Below are 21,227 nucleotides of genomic sequence, written 5' to 3' on the forward strand. Positions count from 1 at the left end.
TCACCTTCCCACTTCTTCGCGTCCTCCTGTTTCCGCTTCCGCTTCGCAATCTCAGCGTCCTTGCGCGCCTGCTCCTCACGCTCGTTCACGTTGACGAGATTCTGGCGTCTGGCTGTCAGCTGGATCTCCGTGACCGCTAAGCTCACTGTCGCTTGTCCATCGCGTCCTCGATAAGAATCTCCTTCGCCTTTGCGCGCAGCCGTATCTGATACGGCGGGGACAGGTTTGCGAGTCGCGGATCGCTGTCCTCAATACTCGGCGTGTAACCCGCACCAATGATCCTGACGTCAGCACCATACCATCCTGTGAGCACGCACGACTTGATCACTTGCGACCGCGCGAGTTTCATGATGGAGTTAATCTTAGAGCTCTGCGCCTCGTCCGACAATTGACTCTCAGCTTTTTTAAGAAGATCAAACGCCTGTAATGTCAGCTCGGGCTGTGTGCTAGAGAGCTCACCTCTGGTCCCTGCTCGTGCTTGAACTTGTCGGGATGAATCATCAGCGATTTCTTACGATACTGCTTCTTCACTTCTGACTCTGTAGCAAAGGCAGGAAGGTCGAGGATATCGTAGGGGCTGTTATGTCAGCGCGCGTCGAGTTGAGATGGGCTTACTTGAGCTTGAACGCCTTAAGGATGCGCTCCACCTAAGTACGTCAGCAAGCGCACGATGTGATCAACTAGAAATCCAAAAACCTCACCTCCGCCTTCCTAGGGGCATCGCGATCTGTAGTCGACATGGTGATTTGTTGGATGAGATGTCGGTGGAGACCTTTCGAGATGAGGTGAGCGCGCGATCAACATTCGGCGACTCAGTGGCAAAGGCACCGTCAGTAAGGTGCGGAAGCAAAGCCACGCGGCGAGATTGGCTGCAGTCTTGTTCCCGCTCGCCACCCAACGACAGAGCCTTCACTGGGTTAGATCAGATCGGCAGCCATTGTTCATGTGTGCGTCGTGACTTGTACTCTTCACCAACTCAACATGGCCGGCGATGCGTTCTTCCTCAAGAAGAAGTCTCGCCCACGCCAGCTTGGCGCGGCCAAACCCGGTGCTGGCGCCGGTCCGTCTCGCCCCGTTCGCCCACGACCTGCGACGCGCCCGCCCGCGAAGCTAGTCGGCCTCGCGGCCGCCAAGGCCAAACAAGAGGAAGAGGCCAAGGCCGTCAAGGCCGAGAACGTCGTCGAGATTCAGATCGTGTCCGCGGAGCCGGGATCGGGGTTGCGCTACAACCTGATGAAGATGAACATGCTCCGAGATGTCGACCCATCCCAGATTGCGTCGCCAATGTTGCTCAACCGCAAACAGCCAGGACCGAAGGCACCACCGCAATTTGCGCACGACGCCGAGGGCAAGATCATTGGCCGTTACGTCTATGATGAGAACGGAAAGCCTGTCCTAGACGACGAGGGCAAGCCGAAGATCGAGATCAAGCAGGAGATGGACATGTCCCTTGTCGGTACTGCGCCTGGCCAGACCAACAAGCGCCGGGGGAAGCGCAACACCAAAGAGGTCTTCCATCAAGATCTCGAGGTCATCAAGCTCCGACGTGAGGAGGCAAACCCTTGGGTCTTAGAGGCGAAGAACCCCACCGAGGGATCGGAGCTGCCAGAGTTCTGGGTCGGACGGATGCAGGAGCCGTCGACGCTCCCAACGGTTCTGCTAGTGAACGAGGGCGAGGGCGCGACCTTCACAATGGTCCCTATGGGGCGAACGTACCGATTCGACCCGCAACGGCGGTTCAAGATGCTTGACCCGGATCAGGCAAATCGATACGTTCGTGTCGTCATGGTGCTCAACTGCTAACCGTTCACAGTTCGAACTTCAGGACAAGCATCACGTTCATGACCGATGGGGACTGCGCACCGATGACACTGGCAACCTTAAGGTTGACGAGCAAAACTTCATCAAGAACAGTAACCGCGTAAAGCGCTTCGAGGCCAAGGTGGAGGAGGTTCTCAGTTTGCCTGGCGAGGAGATGAAGCCCTCCTTGCGGGCTAGGAGCCAACCGAAGGCGGCCAAGGGCTATTACGACTCCTCCTACTTTGATGATTACAAGGCGGAGAACCGCCAGATGGGTCGAGCACTGGAAGGCGGTTTCGACGAAGAGCTCGACTACGACGTGAACGAGGACTTCCAGGACGACGAAGACTCGAACACATTCTATGTCAACCGCGAAGAGGAAGAAGAGAAGAAGCTCCAGGAGGAGCGACAAAAGGAGGAGTACAAGCTCGCGAACCGCAACGTCGGCGACCGTCCCCAGTTGGAGGAGAATTCGGACGATGATGACGAGGAGGACCCTTTCGCACTCACAAGCGAGGGTCGCCGCCTGCGCCGCATGATGCGGAAGCGAGGTGAGGAAGAGCGAGACCTCTACGGATCCGACTCGGACGACGACTCGGACAGCGAGCTTGAGGAGCTTGAGCGCGATAGGGAGCGGGAGAAGGAGAAGGAGAAAGAAAAGGAGAAGGAGGAGCGCAACGGTTCCCGCGCTGGCTCTGCTCAGCCAGGCGAGCGTTCCAGTAACTCTCCGAACAAGAAGGCCATGCCCAAGGCGGGTGCCGGTGCCGCTTTATTAGCGAAGCGCGCGGCGTCGCGCGGTGCATCACCGTCGGTGCGCTCGCGTGCCGGCTCGCCCTTAGCTCGCGGCTCTTCTCCCGACGGCCGTGCCAGCTCCCCTGTCGGCCGCGCTGGCTCCCCTGCTGCTCGGGCCGGGTCTCCTGCAGCTCGGGCTGGATCTCCTGCCGCTCGTGCCGGGTCTCCCGCGGTGCACGGCAAGCGCAAGGCGACCGAGTCACCCATGCGCGACACTCCGCCTTCGACCGGCGAGGACGGGCAACAGAAGAAGAAGAAGAAGTCGAACCGTGGCTCGGCGACTCCAGTGCCCGAGTACGAGCCTTTCCCTGATATGCTGACGCGTGAGGAGGTGATCCGGTGGTTCAAGCCGCGCGGTTCGGTTCACATGAAGGATGCTGTCAACGCGTTCATCCCGCGCATCAAGAGGGGCGCGCATGACGTCCAGCAGAAGAACCAGAGCCTTCTCCTCTACTACATTAGGCAGATGACGATGGCGACGGATCCTGGTCAGGGCAAGAACAAGAAGCTTCAGCTCAGGCCAGAGTACAACGTGTAGAACAGTGTAGTAGACTTGTCCAGATGTCATCCGAAATACTTGTACTGTGCTTGAATGACTCACTGGGTGGAATTCGTTCTGCACTGTTGAGTTCCTCTTCTTACTTCTGCCTCTGAAAGTCACCATGTCTAGAATCCTTGGGCAAGTGAAGAAGCGCATCTCTGCAAAGAGCTCTACAAACAAGGCTTTGTTCGGAAGGACACAAAGAGGATGGCTTCTGATGCAAGAAGAAGCATGCCCTGATAAGCTGATACCTACGACCTCCACTTTGCCTCTCACGTGCCATTAGGAAGGTCCTTTGCCGCACCGTCATTTCGCAGCAGACTTGTCAACAACATCATTCTCATTCCTCACCCGAACGACATGGCGGTGCTGGAAGAAGTACCGGACGCCGAGCTGGCCGAGATCCGGCGGCGTGTCAAGATTCCTCGCGCGCCGAAGAACAAGAAGATTCCACTTGCAAAGCCCTCTACCACTTCAACGGGGCAGAAGCCGCTGGTCGACCTGTCGCTGGACGACTTGAAGGCTGCCGGCGTGCAGTTCACGGAACTGCCTGATGGCGAGCAGTTTGTGGAGGAGGACTCGGCAGACGAGGCCGACGACGAGGACGACCCCAAGACGGACGAGGAGCGCGCTCTCGAAGCATGGTGGGACGAGTTCTTCGACTCGATGATCTACACCGTGCCCTTCTCCTTCCTCTTCCTCATGCTTGACATGTGAGCTGTCTTGCTGAATTGGAGCTGATAGACAGCCTCACGAATCTCAGCTACGACAACCACCCCGACAAGAAGCACTATGCGCAGAACTACTTTGTCGCGCTCATCAGTGAGTTTGCCCATGGAAGTGCACAACTGATCATCACAGCCATCGGCATGATCGTCTTCTACAGTGAGTTTGGCCAGCTCTCCGTCAAGGGAGGTGAGCTAATGACAGCATTACGGCACGCCTCGAACGAGTACATGCGCGCAGGCATGCTCCTTGCGTCCATCGTGTGCGGCTCCCGTCTCATCTGGATGGTGAACAAGGCGGGGTGGTTGGACGTTATCCAGCAGGCGCCGGCGCTTGGCACAATCTGGATCATCACGATTGTCCAGCTTCCACTGCTCCGCGCCCTCATCGGTCTCGCCGTCGTCTCGGCCTGGGGATACTGGGCCGATATGAAGCTCACTCCTTAAGTGTACTCTGCCCCATAGTCCTGATGTCCCTAGATCATGTCATAGCATTACAACTACTGGTTACAACGTAAACTGCTCGAGGGCAGGTGAACTGCTGATACTGCTTCTTCTTTATTACTTCGGAGTAGTACCTGATTCAGTCAGCTATCGAGCTCCGAAAAGTGAAAGCTGGATTGATCCCTCAGTGTAACTATGAACTAAGTTCCCTCATCGCTCGGAACGATGGCGCCCCCTCCGTATCCGGACGGGCCAAGACGGTCGCCGGGAAGGTTGCTCCATCTGGGACACTTGGTCCCCCGACTGGTGTACATTGTGTAATGGGAATGGGTTTCTTCTTAGGGACCAGAGGCCAGCTGCGGGGTACTCACTCTACTCGTCTAGGGTGCCGGAGTCGAGGCCTTGCTCGGGCTGGGCGGAGCAATAGAGGCACTAGCTCTGTCTCTCTTCTTGTAGTTCGCCCTGGCGTTGCGCTTCTTTGGGGGCGCATTCGGGTCAAGGTTCTTCTTCCAGCCTTTCTTGGGTCCGGGCTTCTTACGCTCCTCGGGGTTCTTGGGAGGACGACCGCGGCGCTTCGGCTCGCCGTCTGCGCCCTCGAGCGCGCGACGCTTCGCGGCTGGTCCGTCCTGCTCATCCAGACCGAGGAACTGCTTACCAAGGTCGGCAATAAGATCCTGGTGGTTGGGCTGAGCAACACGTCTCGAGGCCTGCAGTTCCTGCCACATGTAGGTCATGTCGTCCCAACGCTCCAGGTATTTGCGGAGGTACGGCTGGGAAGCCAGACGATGGCGAAGAGTGTCGGCCGAGAGAGGGACGGCGGTGTGGGTCGCATTCGCAGTGGGACGAATGGGAGGAACAGGTCGACAGAGATCAGCCAAGAACTCGACAACCATGTCCTCGACGAAGTCGACAGAATCGACGTCTGGCTCTTTCACATCTCCCGCGGCATACATCAGCGTCGCAATCTCACCGCGCATGGAGCCTCGGAAGCCCTCTTCGCGGCGGCGGGACCTGTCGGCACCTGTCTCAGGTTCGTCCTGAGGAACGAATGAAACGGTGCGAAGGTTGCTCTGTTGCTTCGACTTCGACTGGCTGGTGGCTGGACGCTGCCTAGCCGGAGGCGGGGCCGGAGCAGCGGGCTGCGGAGGAGGCGGGGGTCGCGCTTGCGCCTGTGGTTGCGGTTGGGGCTGCGGCGCCGGTGCCGGAGGTTGTTGTGCCGGCTGTGTAGGGGTCGTCGGTGTTGTAGAACCCCCGCTGCCTAACAATGACGGGTGATACGGCGTTGCGGTAGACGGAGGAGCAGGCGAAGTCGGGGATCGCTGGGGCGACTGTGTGGCCTGTTGGGCCGCAATTCGTTGGCGAGCGATAAACGTAGCCTGGACCTGACGCTGCTGTTGAGGGGGCAGCCTGAGAAACAGCTGCTGAGCCTGCTGATGACTCATCGGCTGCGGCGGATTGCCCGTCGGCTTCGCATTGTAAGCAGCGAGCGCCTGCTGATGATGCTGCGACGCGTAGAAGATGGCCAGCTGGGTGATGGTCGCTTGCGACAGTGCCGGCGTCTGCGGAGCCGGGCTTGCGGCGGCAGGACTAGGGGCCTGGGCTGGTGTGGGTACAGCGGTTGAGATCGGGGTCACAGCAGGGGAGGGCCCGGAAGGCGTGGCAACAGCGGGCGATGACGCCTGAGCGACCACAGGTTGAGGGACTGAAGCAGGTGCAGGAGCAGCTGTCGGCGCGCCCGGCACTGGCACAGTCGCTGGAGGGGTCGGAGCAGGAGCTGGGCTGGATACGGCAACCGGAGCTGGGGCGGGTGCAGCAACCGGAGCTGCAGGGACAGCAGGCACAGGGAAAGGAGTAGGCGTCGGCGTGGCGGCAGCGGAAGCTGTGGCCGTGACAGGCGCGGAAACCGGCGCCGGCGAAGGGACAGCCGGCGATTCAGACATCTAATCAAGTCAGTATCCCGCAACTTTTCAGAGAAGGGGGATGGGTGTGGAAGAGTCATAGAAGCCAGGTAAGCACGCTCCGTCAAGGGTCGCAACCGACTCAGCCGCGCACCGAGATCCAGCTCTGGAACACAGAACGTGGTCCGAGAAGCCTTCTCAGGGCCCCGAAAGCCATCCTTAATGTCATCCAAGCCCGTTGGTCTCTTTCCCCAAAGGTAATCAAGCGCCGCCAAGCGAGGGGACAGATGGGCACGGTGAGTCAGAGGAAACCGAAGAGGAATTAGAGAATGGATTGAGCTAAAGTTAAATCCTGTTGAGGATAGAGATGACTGGGATCGCATACTCACAGCTACGATGTTCTATGGACTTCTCGGACGAGGCTAGAAGGGAAAGCGGGAATGCTACGCTGTCAGCGGCTGATCTCACAATAGATGAAAGGGTGAGATTGAAGCATCAGAAAGTGTTTTTGGTATATTTGTTTATCGCTCATGACCTCTCGGAAGCAGAACTGAATACAAGATTTTTCATCCTGAAAACAGGAGAGAGATAGGAAGAGACACTCACTGATTAGTTACTCCAGGCAAGGGGATGCCTGGAGGAGCTGTCGACACAAGGACATGTGCCGTAGCTTGGAGGAAAAGAAAGCGAGAGAGGAGATGGGTTAAATAGCAGTACCAGCAATCATTCACTCAAAGCTGAGCGCTCGCACCCAACGGCGACTATCACCGAATTGCCGCCGTGTGGCAACCTCCACTTGTTTGCCACCCAACGCAATAACAATGTTCTTGCTTTGGCCATCTCGTCATCCAGATTACAACGACTCGACATGGGTGCTGACGGCGGCTCCATTCCCGACAGGAGGGATCTTGTCAAGACCAAGGGAAAGCTGGAGAAGACTGACAAGGCTCTTCTTCGTGAGCGCTTCTTCTATTGTGCGCTGAGCAAGGTAAGCTTCGAGCTGGCGATTTTACTGACGGCAGAAACCCCTTACCAAGCCTGTCGTTCTCGACCCCTTAGGAAAGCTCTACAACAAAGAGGCTATCATCGAGTACCTGATCGACAAAACTGCCTATGGAGATGGGGATGAGATCTGCCCTTACATCAAGAGCGTTAAGGTTAGTCGAGGCATACGGAGCAGCGCTGACTGGTAGGATGTTAAGACACTGAACCTCATGCCGAACCCGGCGCTTAGCGAGGGAGACGACGCGACGTCTGTTTCGCGTGCTCCGTTTGTATGCTGGTTGTCTCTGAAGGAGATGACCGGTGCCGTGCCTTTCATTGCGATCCGCAACTGCGGCTGCGTCTTCAGCGAGGCCGCCGTTCGCGCCATCATCCCCAACCTCGCCAAGGGCCCGGAGTCGTTCTCAGATGGGCCGGCAGAGCCAGTAGCTTGTCCGAACTGCACCAAGCCGTTCGATCCCTCGGCCCAATCGAGCGTCATGCCCATCTACCCCTCACCTGAAGTTCAGGACCTGCTACTCGACGTCCTTCTCGCGAAGCGTGCCGCGGGCAAGTCGAGCAAGAAGCGAAAGGCCGACAAGGGCGAGAAGGTGGCAGAACCTGAGAACGGTGAGAAAAAGGCGAAGAAGGACAAAGCGGAGAAGCGGGATCGGGAAGAGCGAACAGGCTCGGGATCGCCTGCTCCGCGTGCCGGTGCGCAACCGACCGTCAGCCGCAGCGTCCAGTCGCTGCTCGCTGAGCAGGAGAAGAAGCGCCTGGCAGCTCAGGAGAACATGAGCGATGCTGTGAAGTCGATGTTCCGGGCCAAGTCCGACAAAAAAGACGACACTAGTGACTTCTTCGGACGAACGTTCAACAGGGTGAGCACTCAGATCAGACACAGAGTTTGGGCTGACTAGCAGTATGCGGCTTGAGATGTTTTCGTGATAGTGTGTGCGAGTTTTAACTATAGAACGTTGGATATGCGATGTTGTATCACTATCAGCGGATGTTGCGAGGGTTCGGTGGACACGTAAACAAATGTAACGCCTGCGCGGTGGCGGCGATCACACACTAACAACCGACTCAACTGCTATCAACGGTTGACGCTTCGACTCCTCACACACCTGCACCACCATGCTCCCACATTATCATCCGTCCTCGCCCACACCTCGACCAGAGGGTGTGGTGGAGGCTTTGGCGGCGTCACCCCCGATCGCTCGCCGCCGTCGCTTGAACTCCTGCTCATCTGGTGCCGGTCAAATCACTGGCATCGCAGGCTGGCGCCGAGCTCCGCGTACCCGCCACGGTAGCACGAGCTCGTTGGGCATGGGCATGCAGAGTACGCCTGCGAAGAGAGCCAAGAGCATCGACACAATCCCGTGGGACTCGAAGGCAACGCGGAGAACCGAGAAGGAAGCACAGGATGGGTTGCTGGAAGGGCAGATCAACTCGATTGAAGGCAGCGACGCCCAAGAATTCCCTCTGAGTGACAACACCCCGGAGCAGCAACGGTCTGTCGATCCCCAAACTCCCATCGCACAATGGCAGGACCCGCTGGAGACCACCTCTGAGACTCTGTATGAAATCTACCACGACCACGAAGAGCCCTTGAAGCTTGGCACGTCTTCGGCGCCAGTGACGCCCCGCTCTTCGACGGGTGGCAAACGCAAACGCAGTAACGTCGAGCAGACGCCTCGCGGCCGCATGTCACCCCCCACGGCACTCTCCTTCAACACGCATAATGATGATATCGTGTCTCCGAACGACAATGAGCAGCGCACCCCTACAGTGCCGGAACGCCAAGCGTCAGGCAGGGTCGCATCTCCACGGTTGACACCGCGCCCCAAGCTGGACCTCCCGCCCTCCGACCCGCCCTGGTCAAGTACGCCGAGTGTATTCCACGACGAGTCTTTCCCAAAGCCCCGTTACCGCGACACAAGCAGTCCCAGTCCCCCGGAAATTCCGCGCAGGCGGTACTCGTCTGTGCCGCCCTGGGAGTTGCCCTTGAGTGCGTCACCTCCAACACCTCTGCAGCTCGCGGCTCTCCTCGACGACGACTTCAGCTTCCCCTCTTCAGTGCCTCTGCCTGAGTACGATTACAATGCGGAGCGCGAAGAACGCGCCCTAAGGCCCGATCCATTTGGATTCTCCCGCATCGCTGCCATGGTTGCAGGTGAGTTGCCGATGTGTCGTTCCTCGCTGATGACAGGGCGCACGCCGCAAGTTTTCCTCCCCTCATCAGAAGGTGAGGAGCTACCTGTTCGGGCGTACCCTCCTCCCCGCTTCTCCTCGCCACCGACCAGTCCGGCAGATGGCCTCATCAGCACTGAGGCGGACAGCGTGAGGCAGTCGTCACCGCTGCGTGACCGTGGCGCTGCGCCACGCAAGAAGAAACATTACTGGCTGGGCGAGCGGATTTATAAGCGCATGGAGCGTGCGTCCAGGTCTGAATCGGAGTCAGAGACGGACGAGCCTGTTGCAAAGCGAGTTTGCAAGAGCGAGAGCAGCAAAAACAGCAAGAAGACAGTTCTTACCAGTAGAGCCACACCGGAACCCGACCCCGTAAGCGGCACTCGTCGATCTAGCTAACGAAAGGCCGCCGTTGCAGCCCGTGCTGCTCGTATAGCGCACTTCAAGGAGATCGACGAGCACTACAACCTGGCTGTGGAATATGTCTGGAGCTAGCTGCATGCATTCGTGACCTGCAGCCTTCTGTATCGTGCCTCATGTAACACCTGGCCGCCTGCCCTGTTAGTCGTGTGAATTTGCTCCCGTCGCCACCGTTTCGCATCGCTCGGCGCGTCATGGCTTGGCTGGCGACCTGCCCGCCTCTGTGATCGACGCTCGGGGGTCGCCTTCGCTGACGTCCCGTTTGTGATTTCACTTTCGCAACTCCTCAACTTACTCCCCAATCCTTCCTATAATCATCACGCCTCTTCCACCATGAGGCTATCGACGTCATTGGCCTTTGCCGCAAGCGCAACGCTGGCTGCGGCCGCTTGGGACTGCAAACTGGACAACTACGACCTGACGCCCCTCGCTGGCGTTAAGACGGTGACACACGACGTGGACACGCCGCCGAGTACGACGCGGCGCATAGTCCGCATCAACCTGTGCGACCAGCTGGGAAAGGAGGACAAGGTTGCCGACGAGGACCAGGTGGGTGTCTCCTTTCTTCATGCTTTAACTCTGCCTTTCACGGTGGCCTTCCTTGCCCCTCCCTCAAACTCGCTCTGCTGGCCAACGCGGAATGGACTGCAAGCTGACCCCAGTGCCACGGCGATGTGCAGGCGTGTATGCAGGTTGTTTCCGTGAAGAAGGGCGCCGATGACCGGTATCTCCAGGCTGTCCCGTTGTGGGACAAGGACTCGCCATCGCCCGAGGTCGGAGACGTGCGCGAGAAGGAGTGGCAGCTGCGCCTGAAGTCGTCCAAGAAGTATGCCGGGTAAGCGTCCTCTTCCAGCTGCAGCGCTACGATGGGAAGCTGACATCCCAGATTGGAGCAGTACATGAACATCAACATGATCTGCGACCCAGACGCGGGCAACGACGCGGCGCCCATCTTTGGGTACTTCGGCGAAGGGGACGGCAAGGCGACGCTCGAGCTCGCCTGGCGCTCTAAGGCGGCTTGCAAGCGTGATGAGTCGGCCCCAGACGCTCCCTCAGACGGCGACGACGGCGACGGCGAGAAGTCCTCCGGAGGCGGATTCTTCCACACCCTCGGCGTCATCTTCTGGATCGTCGTGTTCGCCCTTCTCGCCTACTTCGTCCTTGGTGCGCTGTACAACTACCAAAACTATGGCGCGCGCGGGGCAGACCTCATCCCCCACCGCGACTTCTGGCGCGAGGTGCCCGCCCTCGCGCAGGACCTTGGTAGCCACCTGTTCAACAACGTCCGCCAGAGCGGCAGTAGAGGTGGATACTCGAGCCTCGGATGAGGGAATGTAGATTGCATGCATCGTCACACATCCTAGACCCTGGTCTCTAGTCATTATATCATACTCATGCTCATGCCGTCTCATCTACACACGGTATCGCGCCGTCGGCTCGGGAAGGGGCACGCTGCCCAGGCCGCCTCCAGCATCGCGCGACGCGACGAGGTTCTGCACCGTCTTCTGGAGCTCGACCCACTCGTTCTCGCGCGGCTGGACGACCTTCTCACTGACGTCGTACACGTACAGCTTGCCGTCACTGCCTCCGAGACCAACCTTGCGGCTGGACGGCGACCTGTCCCACGCAATCTTGTTCAGCGCCTGCGACGAGACCTGCGTCGACACACTCGGCACCTCGACGTCCTGGTTCAGGTTCCACAGGTCAAACTTGCCGCTTCCGTCGACCGAGCCGAAAAGAGCGGGATGCTGCGGGTGCCACTTGACGTCAAAGACGTAGTCGTCGGCAGACTCGAAGGAGTGCACCGGCCGTTCGCTGCCGTGCGCCGGCTTGCCGCCCTTGGCGCGCCAGAGCTTCACGGTCCAGTCCACAGACGAGGTGACGAAGAGGTCGGAGAAGTCGATCGAGCCGGACGACGGGTGAAAGTCGATGCCCGTCACGGGACCGGCGTGCCCGCGGTACACGTCGTCGGGGTTCAGTCCCGCCTTGGCGCTCGCGCGGTCGTACCGGTTTGCCTGGTAGACGGAGCCCTCTTCCGTGCCCACCCAGAAGGTCGCGGTCTCGTTCTCCTCAAAATCCATGCACGTGATTGACACTTCGTCCGTCTTGTTCGTCGGCGATGGCACCGTGAGCAGCAGCGCCTCCTGCGGCTGCGACAACATGTCCGCCTGCCACGAGCAGACCAGGCCGTCGGTCGATGTCGTGATCAGCGAGTTGGCGTTCTGCGTACCGACCACCTTCATAGCGTAGATCGGGTACGTGTGCCCAGACGCAGACAACGGCGTCTTCAGCACCGGCAGGTGCTTAGCGCGCGTGTCCCAGAGCAAAACCTGGCCGGAGTAGCTGCCTCCAAAAATGAGTGTGGGGTGGAAGGGGGAGAAGGTCACGGAAAGGATGTCAGACTGAAGGTTAGCCCAGTAGCGCCAGTGGAACCTACAGGAGAGTGGAAGATGAATTCTGGTCGCTCCAGGAGGTGCAAATTCCACACGGCAACGATTCCGTCGGGATCATTAGGAGCGGACGGGTTGCGGTTGTAGGATGCAACGGCGAGTTCCGGGAACTGATGGGTTAGCAGTAGAGATCCTGTTCACCCACCTTTGGTGACCAGTCGAGGTCGGTGACGGATCGTCCATTCGTCCAGCGGTCGTCGGAGAAGGCACAAAACAGCTTGACCTTCTGTCCCTCACTCTCGTTGCTGCTGTCAGCTGAATAGCGTGTCAGAGAGCTCACAATCCACCGTCAACACCAATGGTGTAGTCCTTGATGTAGTCGTATCCATCACTGAGGGCCCTCTGGACGATCCTAGAGCTTCCCTCGAGGAAGCTGGTGAAGTCGGGCGTGGCGAAGATGGCTTGTCGCTGCTCGTCCGGAAGCTGCTGCAGCTGCAGACTGTCCGTCTTCTCCTTGAGCTCCTTCAGTTCCTTCTCCAGCTGCTTTCGTTCGTCGTCGAGCTCGGCAATGATGCGCGCCCTCAGCTCGTCCTCCGTCTCGCGATTCGGAACATTCCGCCTGTTGTCGAACTCCTCCTCGTCGTCCGACGTCTCGGTTCCGGTCGAGACCATATTCGTCTGGACCGACTTGGAGTACGTCTCCGGTTTCGCCGCCTTGGACGGCATGTCCCACATCTCCGTGTAGGTATCGACATACTCGACCTGGACGGCGACTGATGTTGTCGGCGGAGCGCTTTCCCTGGGCGGTCAGCTACCAATGAAGGGGAGTTAGCTCACTCAGGACCAATCGTCATGGATATGGGACGCGACCCCAGGCCGCCCTCAGAGGGGCGCGCCCCACTTCGTGACGGTGTGCTGGGCACAGACGCTGGCGGCGTGCCGGCATTGCTCTGGAGGGCGGATAAGGAGGCGCGTGACGGTGCACCTGGAGTGTATGGCGACCCGGGTCTGTTAGACGCGAGGAGCTGGTCGACGAGATCGTTAACCTCTGCTTTGCGGGTCGTCAATCCGAGCGCTGGTGACTGCGGACTATCAGCACAGTGTATCTTCCCTGGCACCGGCTAGGGGAGGGTGAGGGTCGTCTGATATCCCAGCGGCGACAACACTTACGTCGGACGGTCCAGCTTCAGCCTGCGCAAGGAGCTTCTGACGCTCGGCACGCGCACGCCGCAGCTCGGCCAGACGGGCCTTCTTCTCCTCGATCTCTTGCTTGCGCCGTTCGCCCATGGCCGGTGGTCGTTGTTGTCGTGACACGACGCTGGACACCGATCGCGTCCAACAGGTCGACGCGTGCGGAAGGCACGTGGCGGAAGTGGAGGTTTCAGCGCATTAGTTTCGACCTTTCCCCAAAGTCTAATGGGAGGCTAATGAGTTTAGGAATTAGCGCGCCACAGTGGAGTGTTCGCGGGCTACTGCGAGCCGATCTGTGCCTGGGAGGTACGGGAGGTGGTGCAGTGACACGCCGCAGCGTGAGAAGTGATGCAGTGGCTTGCACAGACGGGGCGCTCGGATAGACGTCTGATAGTGGGGAGCATGAGGCAGAGAGAGCAGAGAGAGCAGAGAGAACGCCGCACTGGTGGTTGGTGGTCGGCTTTGCATCGCCGACCGGCCTCGGGCTCTCGGGCTGAGTCAGGCCAACTAGCCGAGGTCTGCGTTCATTCGCGGTGGCTGCTCTGGGACAGCGATATCCCCTCAGTCGTGTAGAGCTACGGTGAGAGAGACGGGAGCGGGGGAAAGAGCGGGGCCATGCATCTATTTCGAAGAGGGAGGCAGTCACCAGACCGCGGCGATGGCGTCCACGTTGCTCGCTGCGGGCAAGGTGGGTAGAGGAGAGTGTATGGTGAGAGTTCGAGTTGAGGGTGACAACATTCTCTGCCGCTGATAGGTGAGTCAGTGACGCAATTTCGGAAATCCGCCCGCAACCCCGAACACCCCAGCCAACCCTTATATACCTCGAGCTTCCCACCTCCTCTCCCTTCTTCTCAACAGCTTGTGCCATCTGTCCACCACCAAAACAGCTATCCACAATGGTCCTCGTCCGTGCTCTCCCCCGTGTTGCCGTCCAGCAGACCCGCGCCTTCGCCGCCGTCCGCGCTAAGCACACCCTTCCTCCTCTCCCCTACGCCTACGATGTGAGTCACCGCGATCCGGCGTTGTTGTTTACAGGAGCTGACCATCGCTTCTTTTTATCAAACTCTTCTGCTCTGACCGCTTCTTCTGCACTCTGAACATACTCTGGTCCGCTACTTGACGCTCCTTGATGCTTGAACATACAGGCGCTCGAGCCCTCGATCTCGAAGCAGATCATGACTCTCCACCATGACAAGCACCACCAGGCCTACGTTACCGGCCTCAACGCTGCCGAGGAGAACCTCCAGAAGGCTCAGGCCCAGGACGACGTTCCCGCCCAGATCAACCTCCAGCCTGCCCTCAAGTTCAACGGCGGTGGCCACATGTAAGCTTACCTTTTCCGTGGTTGAGCTGACATCCAGTAACCACTCGGTCAGTATCATCTTGCTTGCGCGGCGCCGTCATGAGTCATGGGAGCATCACGACTTTGCCGAGTTGCCCCTGATAAAAGTGACAGCCGCGGCGCCGAAATCGATCAAACCTTAGAGCCGCGGAGTGACTAACCTTGCAGCTCTTCTGGAAGAACCTCGCCCCCACCGGCTCGAAGGAGACCAGCCCCCCCACCTCTGGCGCCTTCGCCGACCAGATCAAGAAGGACTTCGGCTCCGTCGACGAGCTCATCAACCAGATGAACGCCAAGACTGCCGCCATCCAGGGCTCCGGCTGGGGCTGGCTCGGCTACGACCCCAAGGCCCAGCGTCTCCAGATCATCACCACTGCCAACCAGGACCCCCTCCTGACCCACGCCCCCATCATCGGCATTGACATCTGGGAGCACGCGTGAGTACCCCGAAGCTGTCTCTTTTCCGTCAACTTAGCTGACTCTCAGCTTCTACCTCGACTACCAGAACGTCAAGGCCGACTACCTCAAGAACATCTGGAAGGTCATCAACTGGGCCGAGGCCGAGAGCCGCTTCGGTGCCGCCTCGGCCTAAGCCGTGGCTCATCTGTAGTCCAGCTGAAGAAGTAAATGCAACAGTTGCGAAGTAACGAGAAGGCCGGCGGGCAGCTAGCGGCGAGCGGTGAGCGGGTGCGAACTGGCTCATCAAGGAATGCTGAGGACCATTCCGGACCGGCAGGCGATCACGGCGTACTTCATTTCAGGAGCTCATCGACGGAAAGTTCGAGCTGACCGCAGCGCGCAGCTTGCATAACCCGTGATCGACAGAAGCTACGGCTTCCTCGATTCCTGGCTGATCATGTCCTACTGATGTGCACAGCTGACGCGTGCTGACTGGACTTGCCTTAGGGAGGGGCACAACACACACAATGACGTCGCGACGCTCTCCCGCGGATCAAAAGGATGAGCGCAAGGGGCGACGACGGAAACTGCGTACTGCGAGCCTGACTGTGCGGAGCAAAGTGACGCGCCAAGGGTCAAAGACACGGGGGAGGGCGGAGGATGTGTGTTCGGAGCGAGACTGCGAGGGGGCGAGGGCGCAAGACGCCAGACGGATGGATGAGGACATGCAACGCCCAGGAGAACACACATAAGAACGGCTCAATGCTCACATCGTTTTCTTCTCCCCGTACTCATCTCCATTCACTCATTCACACAATCACTCCCCACGGTTTAGCGTTACGACGCCGCTCGCTGTCTCCTGACTCGTCTCGGAGACAATATCACGACCCTCACAGCGCTCACGACGCCTAAGCTGTCCCGCCGACAGAAGCACCAGCGTCAACGAAGGAGGCTCTCGCCCGCTCCGCCGTCGCCTGGCCCTCTGCCGAGACCTTGTATCGATACACTCGTCCAGCTCCAGAAGCGACTCAACATGCCGTCAAACGTGACTTGGAGTGCGGCTCATGACGTGGGTGCTCCTCCCTCTGCTCTTCCCTCTGCTCCTCCCTCTGCTCCTCCCTCTGCTCCTTCCTCACGCGCCAACCAAGTCAGCCCCCCTGTCCATCCTCTACCACCCCTCGACCTCCCATTGATCACCCTCTGACCAGCTGTGTACCGGAAATCGTAGCTGACCCCCAGACGGCCCTCCTGACCTCCCTCGTCTCCCTCATCCTCTCAAACCGGCGCGAAGTGTACCGCGCCCCGGGCCTGTCCGACGTGGCCAACAACGGCGGCTCGCGCATCAACCAGCGTCTCTTGCTCATGCTGCGCAAGATGTGCACTGATTTCGGGGAGAGGGGGCTCGTCGATGAGCTCGTACGTGCGCAGCAGGCCCAGAAGCCCGGTGGGGGGCGGAAGCGCAAGTCTGACACGGCGGAGGAGGATGAGCGGAAGGTTAAAATTGAGAAAGTCGAGAAACAGAAGGGCGGCAAGGAAGAGAAAGACGAGAAAGGTGGCGTGGGTGGGATGGGGGAGAGAGAGAAGACCAAGAAGGAGATGAGGGATGAGATCCTCCGCGGTGACCACGAGATCATGCCCAAGTTCCAGTACTAGTACAACATGTTCATATGTATCTATGCTCTACAACTCTACTCGGCGTAGTCCTCGTCAGAGGCAACTGAAGCCGCACGCGATGCCGCCTTCGAGCTTGCCCGCGATGATGCGGCTCTACTTCCGCCACGTCCTCGACCCCTGCCGCGCTTAGCAGGAGCACGCTTGCGCTTCTTCGGCTGCACCTCCTCCAGCGGCTCCTCATCCGCGTCAGCGTCCTTAACAGCTGTCGCGGAGCCGGATGCCTTGCGTTTCCCAGCTACCGGCGCAGGCTCGACCGCCTTCATCATCTCGCCCCAATCCTCGGGCTCCTGCCCGCGCGCCTTGGCCTCTGCCTCGCGGAACTCTTTGATAACATTCAGCAGACGCTTGCTAACGTTGACCTGCCGGCGACGGGGGGCGTAGTGCCCCACTCCGGCTGTAGCGTCGAAGAACGGCAGAAGCGTCTTCTGCTTCGCGAGCCCGCCCTTGCCGCGCTGCGCGATGCGCTGCACGATCGGCGTCAGCTCGTCGTCCACCTTTGAGATCGACCAGGAGAGCTCTTCGTGCAGGAATCTGCAATTAGCTAATGTGAAGCGAAACTGCAGCTGGTACTCACGTCCGCAGAGCCTGGAGCCGAGGGAAGCCCCAGTGGAATGGCTCATCGCTCTCATCCGTAGTTGGGTACAAGTACGCCTCGCGCACTTGCGGGTTCGGCCAGTCGGAGAGCAAGAAGATCGAACCAGAAAACCGCTTCTTCTGGAAAGAGTTAGCCTGCAAGCGGAAAAAGAACTCACAAAGTTGCGCTTCCACTTGGTGTCCGCCTCGACATCCAGGTCTTGTCCGCGCTGCACGCGCGTCCACCACTCCTTGAACCTGAGCAGTCCATCAGGGCCAGGGAAGTTCGCGAGCAGCTCCAATGCCAGTACGGGGCCGATGCCGGGAAGGCCGATCGTGTAGTCCGAACCGAGGAGGTACGACAAAGAGATGAGTCTCTCACGCGTGAGGGATAGCTCGCGCTCGACGTCCGTTGCGAGGATGCACTCGGCAAACTTGTTGTCGTTGAAGATGTTCTTGAAGCACTGCGTGCCGCCGAACAGGAACACGTCCGAGTCATCGGTGATGATGCCATCCACGAGCCCGAGTTCCGCGAGCTTAGCGCACTGCGCCTCTGCCTCCATCGGCGCCGTGATGTAAGGGATACCGAAGTGACGCAGTAGGGTTTGGATCTGCACGACCATTGCCTGCGTGATCTCGTCCGAGTCGCGCATGGCGGCCTTTGTTTGCGTGTTCAGTACCCGGATCTCCTCATCGATTTCGGTGCGGACATCGGTCAGGTCGCGCCCCTTGATCTGGGCAAGGAAACGGGCGTAGTCGTCCTCCTCGTCCACCATGTCGACGGGAGCCATCTCACCGTTGTCACCAGCTTCCGAAGGTGCTTGGCTATGATGACTCTCGATGGACTGCATCGACGTGTCGCCTTCTCCATCCTCACCGGCTAGTGCCAATTTGCGGCGGACCGGAGACGGCGAACGAGACCATTCGATGGCTTCCTCGTCCTCTGACTCATCGTGCAATGTTTCCACTAAGGGTGGCTCACGCTCCACAGCAGTCTCAGCAGCGGCGGCGAAGTCGAACTCTGGGGTACTCTCACGAGGAGGGGATGGGGAAGGCGCGCCTCTGTCGTTGGCGGGGATCGGGAGCTCCGCTTCCACCGGGGCAGGAGAGGGTGAGGGCGCTCGTCTGCTTGGGAGCACCTGCACTCGGTCAGGCGACGACTCCGTCACCGGTGAGGGCGTTCGCTCACGAGCCGGCGAAACGCTGTCGCGATCTTCGCCCTCAGCCTCTGGCGTATCTTCACGGACAGAAGCAGGGGTTGGCTCTTTGCCAAGTTGAACTGCAACCTCCTCGAAGTCGTCCTCACTCTCTGAAGCCTCTTCAGGCGATTGGGGAGGCGGAGGCGGTTTGGACGCGGCAACAAGCTGTGCTGCTGAAACCCTAGCTGGCCGTCGAGGAGGCGATCTAGCGCGGGGCGGTTCAGGTCTTGATGCGGTTACGAGTGAAGCCGCGGATCTCCTCGGAGCTGGCGCGGGTGCAGCGGTTTGAGGACGGGAAGCGGGGACAAGTTGAGCCGCAGACTTCGGCGGCTCATTGGTCCTAGCTGAAGCAGCCCGGGCAACGTTGCTGATGAGATCGCCGGGCTTGCGGCTCGATGGCGCCGTAGTGTTCAGAGCGGCGTTGCCTTGGATGCTTTCCTGAACAAGGTTGTTGAGCTTGCCTGCGTCATTGAGCTGGGCGACCTTCGGCGCCTGCACTGGGGCGCTCGCGGTCACTTCGACCTCGTCGTCATCGCTGTCGACAGCAATCGGCTGAGGAGGCTCGGGAGTTGGGCCAGAGCTGGGTGTGACCTCGACTTCCTCAAACTCGTCGCTGTCACTGTCACTGATCTCGGTCACCACGGCGGGCGGTGTCTTGGCCTTCTGTATTCTACTCAGTGCCAGAGCTCGAGCCAGAGCGGGATCTGGGGTCTCCTCATCAGAGCCGAGCTCCTCTTGCTGCAGCGCAAGTGCTAGGGCCTCGTCGTTCGCTGTGACATCGACTTTTGGCTCAGGAGCATCCTCAGCCTCGAACTCGATGTCGTCCGCCACGTCGAACAACGGGGCAGCGCCTGGCTCACGAGCTTTCCCAAACGAGGCGACCTTTTCCTCCTTCTTCGGCGGGGGCGCGTAACGACGAGCAATTGCTTCCAGCATCTCCTGCCTCCTGTGTCTGCGGAGGTCGTCGTCCGGAGGAGGACGATACCTGCTAGGTCAGATGGTACCTCCCAACGGGGTACCTACTCTTGAACCTCCTCGATGCCACTGTCCGAGTCGTCATCGCTGCTCTCTCGCTTGATGGGCTGCTTCCGCCCAGGCCGCTCCGGTGTTTCCGGCTCAAGAACGATTGGCTTCTCCTTGGTGCCTTCCCTAATGCCGAGCGCCCAGCCACCGCCCTCGTCCTCGTTCTTCTTGACCAGAACGTACTCTCGGTTGCGTTCAGCCGCAATCTTGACCGGAATTGTCAAGTGCGCCTTGCTCACCATGTCTGTCACGGTGAGGAGCTGCTGTGTGAGAGCATTGCGCTGTGACAGATGCTTGATCTGCGCTTTGGAGAAATCTAGGGCAGTTGGGGCGGCGCGAAGCATTTCCGTGAGACGCTTGTGACTCTGCTGCCTAGACTTGACACGCAGATCGCCGATGATCTCGTACTGCACTTCGGTGGGCAGGGCTCGGAACTCCTCCGATTCCACGTCGAAGTCTTCTGGGCGCATCTCGTCGATAAACTGCTTCAACTCCTCCTCGGTAGCGAGACGAGCGTCTGGTCGCTCTTCAGTCGAAGTTGTTGGCATGTCTGCCTCGGGGAGATAGTATCTGTCGTAGTTCTTGAACCGCTTCCGCCGTTGTTCAGGGGTTTCATCGGCTGGGTTCACAGGCCCAGTCTTCGAGGAAGATGCAGCGTTTTCAGTGCGAGCTGGAGGCGGCGGTCGTCCCTCCAGCTGGTCCAGATACACTGCGTTCTCTGGAATCGTCTCTCCGCCCCTTGCTTCGTATTGATCGGCTGCGATTCGCGATGCTCGAGCTGCTTCCGCTCTGCGCGTCAGTTCCACGACGACCCAACAACTCACTCTTGGGCAACTCTCACGGCCTCGCGACGCATCTGCGCTGCAAGGAGCTTTTCTGCCATCTTTGCATGGTTGAAGGCTGCACCAACCTTTCGGCGCTTGCGCTCAGCCTGGGATGTTAGCTGCGGGCCACTTCCATGCCAGCCAGACATACAATCGTACTTCGCTTCAAAGCTGGTGCGCCGCCGTCGAACACGAAGACTGGCTTGATGCCGTGGAATAATAGCTTGTTTATTCGCCGTAGAAAGCCTGCGGATTAGCTTCATTGTCATGAAACCCAATGGGCGTACCCAGGACATGCGCGTTGACAAGCACGCGACCTTCCTTGTCGCGCATCGTCGATTGGAACTGTCATTAGCTACAACGGCTGGACACCTGGAAACTGCCTGAACCCCCCGACAAGAACAAGAGGTCCAGAGATACAGCTAGCTTCCTCTCTCGTTGCTACTTACCTGGTACAACCAAATGGAGCTGTCGATTGCGAGGCGTTTGCCCTCCAAGCTCTCGATCTGAACCGGTCGCCCAACTGGGTTCAGCAGTGACCACAGTCCCTTAACACCCATGGCGGCGGTGGAGTGTTATGGAGTTCGCGGTCGTTGAGCTAAGCGAGACTAAGACTGACTTGTCTAGTCCTGTGCTGTCGTCGTCGTTGAAAGCTGAATGGAGTTGACCAGTGGATACGATCGCGACAATTTCAGACCTTCCTCCACTCGGCGGTCAGGCAGCGATGACCGCATCGATCCAGTCAACCGGGTCAACACGTGATGTTGCCACTGACATTTTGGCTCCGTTGTGCCGTTGTGTGGTTGGGCGGTGGACTT

General features: G+C 59.2%; 10 protein-coding genes across 10 annotated transcripts; 7 read left to right on the plus strand and 3 right to left on the minus strand.

Moving 5' to 3' along the window:
- Positions 1-981: 981 nt before the first annotated feature.
- Positions 982-3,130, plus strand: A1Q1_02753 (uncharacterized protein; the record flags this gene model as incomplete). Its single annotated transcript, XM_014328665.1, has 2 exons — positions 982-1,773; positions 1,814-3,130. The coding sequence occupies 2 exons, from the start codon at positions 982-984 to the stop codon at positions 3,128-3,130; spliced, it is 2,109 nt and encodes a 702-aa protein (XP_014184140.1).
- Positions 3,131-3,493: 363 nt separating this feature from the next.
- On the plus strand, positions 3,494-4,305 carry A1Q1_02754 (uncharacterized protein; the record flags this gene model as incomplete). Its single annotated transcript, XM_014328666.1, has 3 exons — positions 3,494-3,846; positions 3,897-3,955; positions 3,995-4,305. The coding sequence occupies 3 exons, from the start codon at positions 3,494-3,496 to the stop codon at positions 4,303-4,305; spliced, it is 723 nt and encodes a 240-aa protein (XP_014184141.1).
- A 377-nt stretch (positions 4,306-4,682) lies between these two features.
- A1Q1_02755 (uncharacterized protein) lies at positions 4,683-6,242 on the minus strand (the record flags this gene model as incomplete). Its single annotated transcript, XM_014328667.1, has 1 exon — positions 4,683-6,242. One exon carries the CDS (start codon positions 6,240-6,242, stop codon positions 4,683-4,685), a length of 1,560 nt encoding a protein of 519 aa, XP_014184142.1.
- Positions 6,243-7,068: 826 nt separating this feature from the next.
- Positions 7,069-8,101, plus strand: A1Q1_02756 (uncharacterized protein; the record flags this gene model as incomplete). The annotated part of the gene is made up of 3 exons (XM_014328668.1): positions 7,069-7,188; positions 7,238-7,357; positions 7,403-8,101. The coding sequence occupies 3 exons, from the start codon at positions 7,069-7,071 to the stop codon at positions 8,099-8,101; spliced, it is 939 nt and encodes a 312-aa protein (XP_014184143.1).
- Positions 8,102-8,318: 217 nt separating this feature from the next.
- On the plus strand, positions 8,319-9,773 carry A1Q1_02757 (uncharacterized protein; the record flags this gene model as incomplete). The annotated part of the gene is made up of 1 exon (XM_014328669.1): positions 8,319-9,773. One exon carries the CDS (start codon positions 8,319-8,321, stop codon positions 9,771-9,773), a length of 1,455 nt encoding a protein of 484 aa, XP_014184144.1.
- A 354-nt stretch (positions 9,774-10,127) lies between these two features.
- On the plus strand, positions 10,128-11,122 carry A1Q1_02758 (uncharacterized protein; the record flags this gene model as incomplete). The annotated part of the gene is made up of 3 exons (XM_014328670.1): positions 10,128-10,343; positions 10,475-10,629; positions 10,681-11,122. The coding sequence occupies 3 exons, from the start codon at positions 10,128-10,130 to the stop codon at positions 11,120-11,122; spliced, it is 813 nt and encodes a 270-aa protein (XP_014184145.1).
- An 84-nt stretch (positions 11,123-11,206) lies between these two features.
- Positions 11,207-13,471, minus strand: A1Q1_02759 (dynein intermediate chain; the record flags this gene model as incomplete). Its single annotated transcript, XM_014328671.1, has 5 exons — positions 11,207-12,196; positions 12,390-12,480; positions 12,525-12,977; positions 13,022-13,266; positions 13,355-13,471. The coding sequence occupies 5 exons, from the start codon at positions 13,469-13,471 to the stop codon at positions 11,207-11,209; spliced, it is 1,896 nt and encodes a 631-aa protein (XP_014184146.1).
- Positions 13,472-14,271: 800 nt separating this feature from the next.
- On the plus strand, positions 14,272-15,309 carry A1Q1_02760 (manganese superoxide dismutase; the record flags this gene model as incomplete). The annotated part of the gene is made up of 5 exons (XM_014328672.1): positions 14,272-14,376; positions 14,521-14,699; positions 14,752-14,824; positions 14,886-15,154; positions 15,204-15,309. The coding sequence occupies 5 exons, from the start codon at positions 14,272-14,274 to the stop codon at positions 15,307-15,309; spliced, it is 732 nt and encodes a 243-aa protein (XP_014184147.1).
- Positions 15,310-16,149: 840 nt separating this feature from the next.
- A1Q1_02761 (uncharacterized protein) lies at positions 16,150-16,769 on the plus strand (the record flags this gene model as incomplete). Its single annotated transcript, XM_014328673.1, has 2 exons — positions 16,150-16,185; positions 16,269-16,769. The coding sequence occupies 2 exons, from the start codon at positions 16,150-16,152 to the stop codon at positions 16,767-16,769; spliced, it is 537 nt and encodes a 178-aa protein (XP_014184148.1).
- A 35-nt stretch (positions 16,770-16,804) lies between these two features.
- On the minus strand, positions 16,805-20,969 carry A1Q1_02762 (uncharacterized protein; the record flags this gene model as incomplete). Its single annotated transcript, XM_014328674.1, has 8 exons — positions 16,805-17,321; positions 17,365-17,504; positions 17,543-19,514; positions 19,586-20,323; positions 20,410-20,516; positions 20,561-20,655; positions 20,697-20,754; positions 20,859-20,969. 8 exons carry the CDS (start codon positions 20,967-20,969, stop codon positions 16,805-16,807), a joined length of 3,738 nt encoding a protein of 1,245 aa, XP_014184149.1.
- Positions 20,970-21,227: the final 258 nt, after the last annotated feature.

Source organism: Trichosporon asahii (assembly GCF_000293215.1).
Source record: "Trichosporon asahii var. asahii CBS 2479 unplaced genomic scaffold scaffold00003, whole genome shotgun sequence".
NCBI lineage: Eukaryota > Fungi > Basidiomycota > Tremellomycetes > Trichosporonales > Trichosporonaceae > Trichosporon > Trichosporon asahii.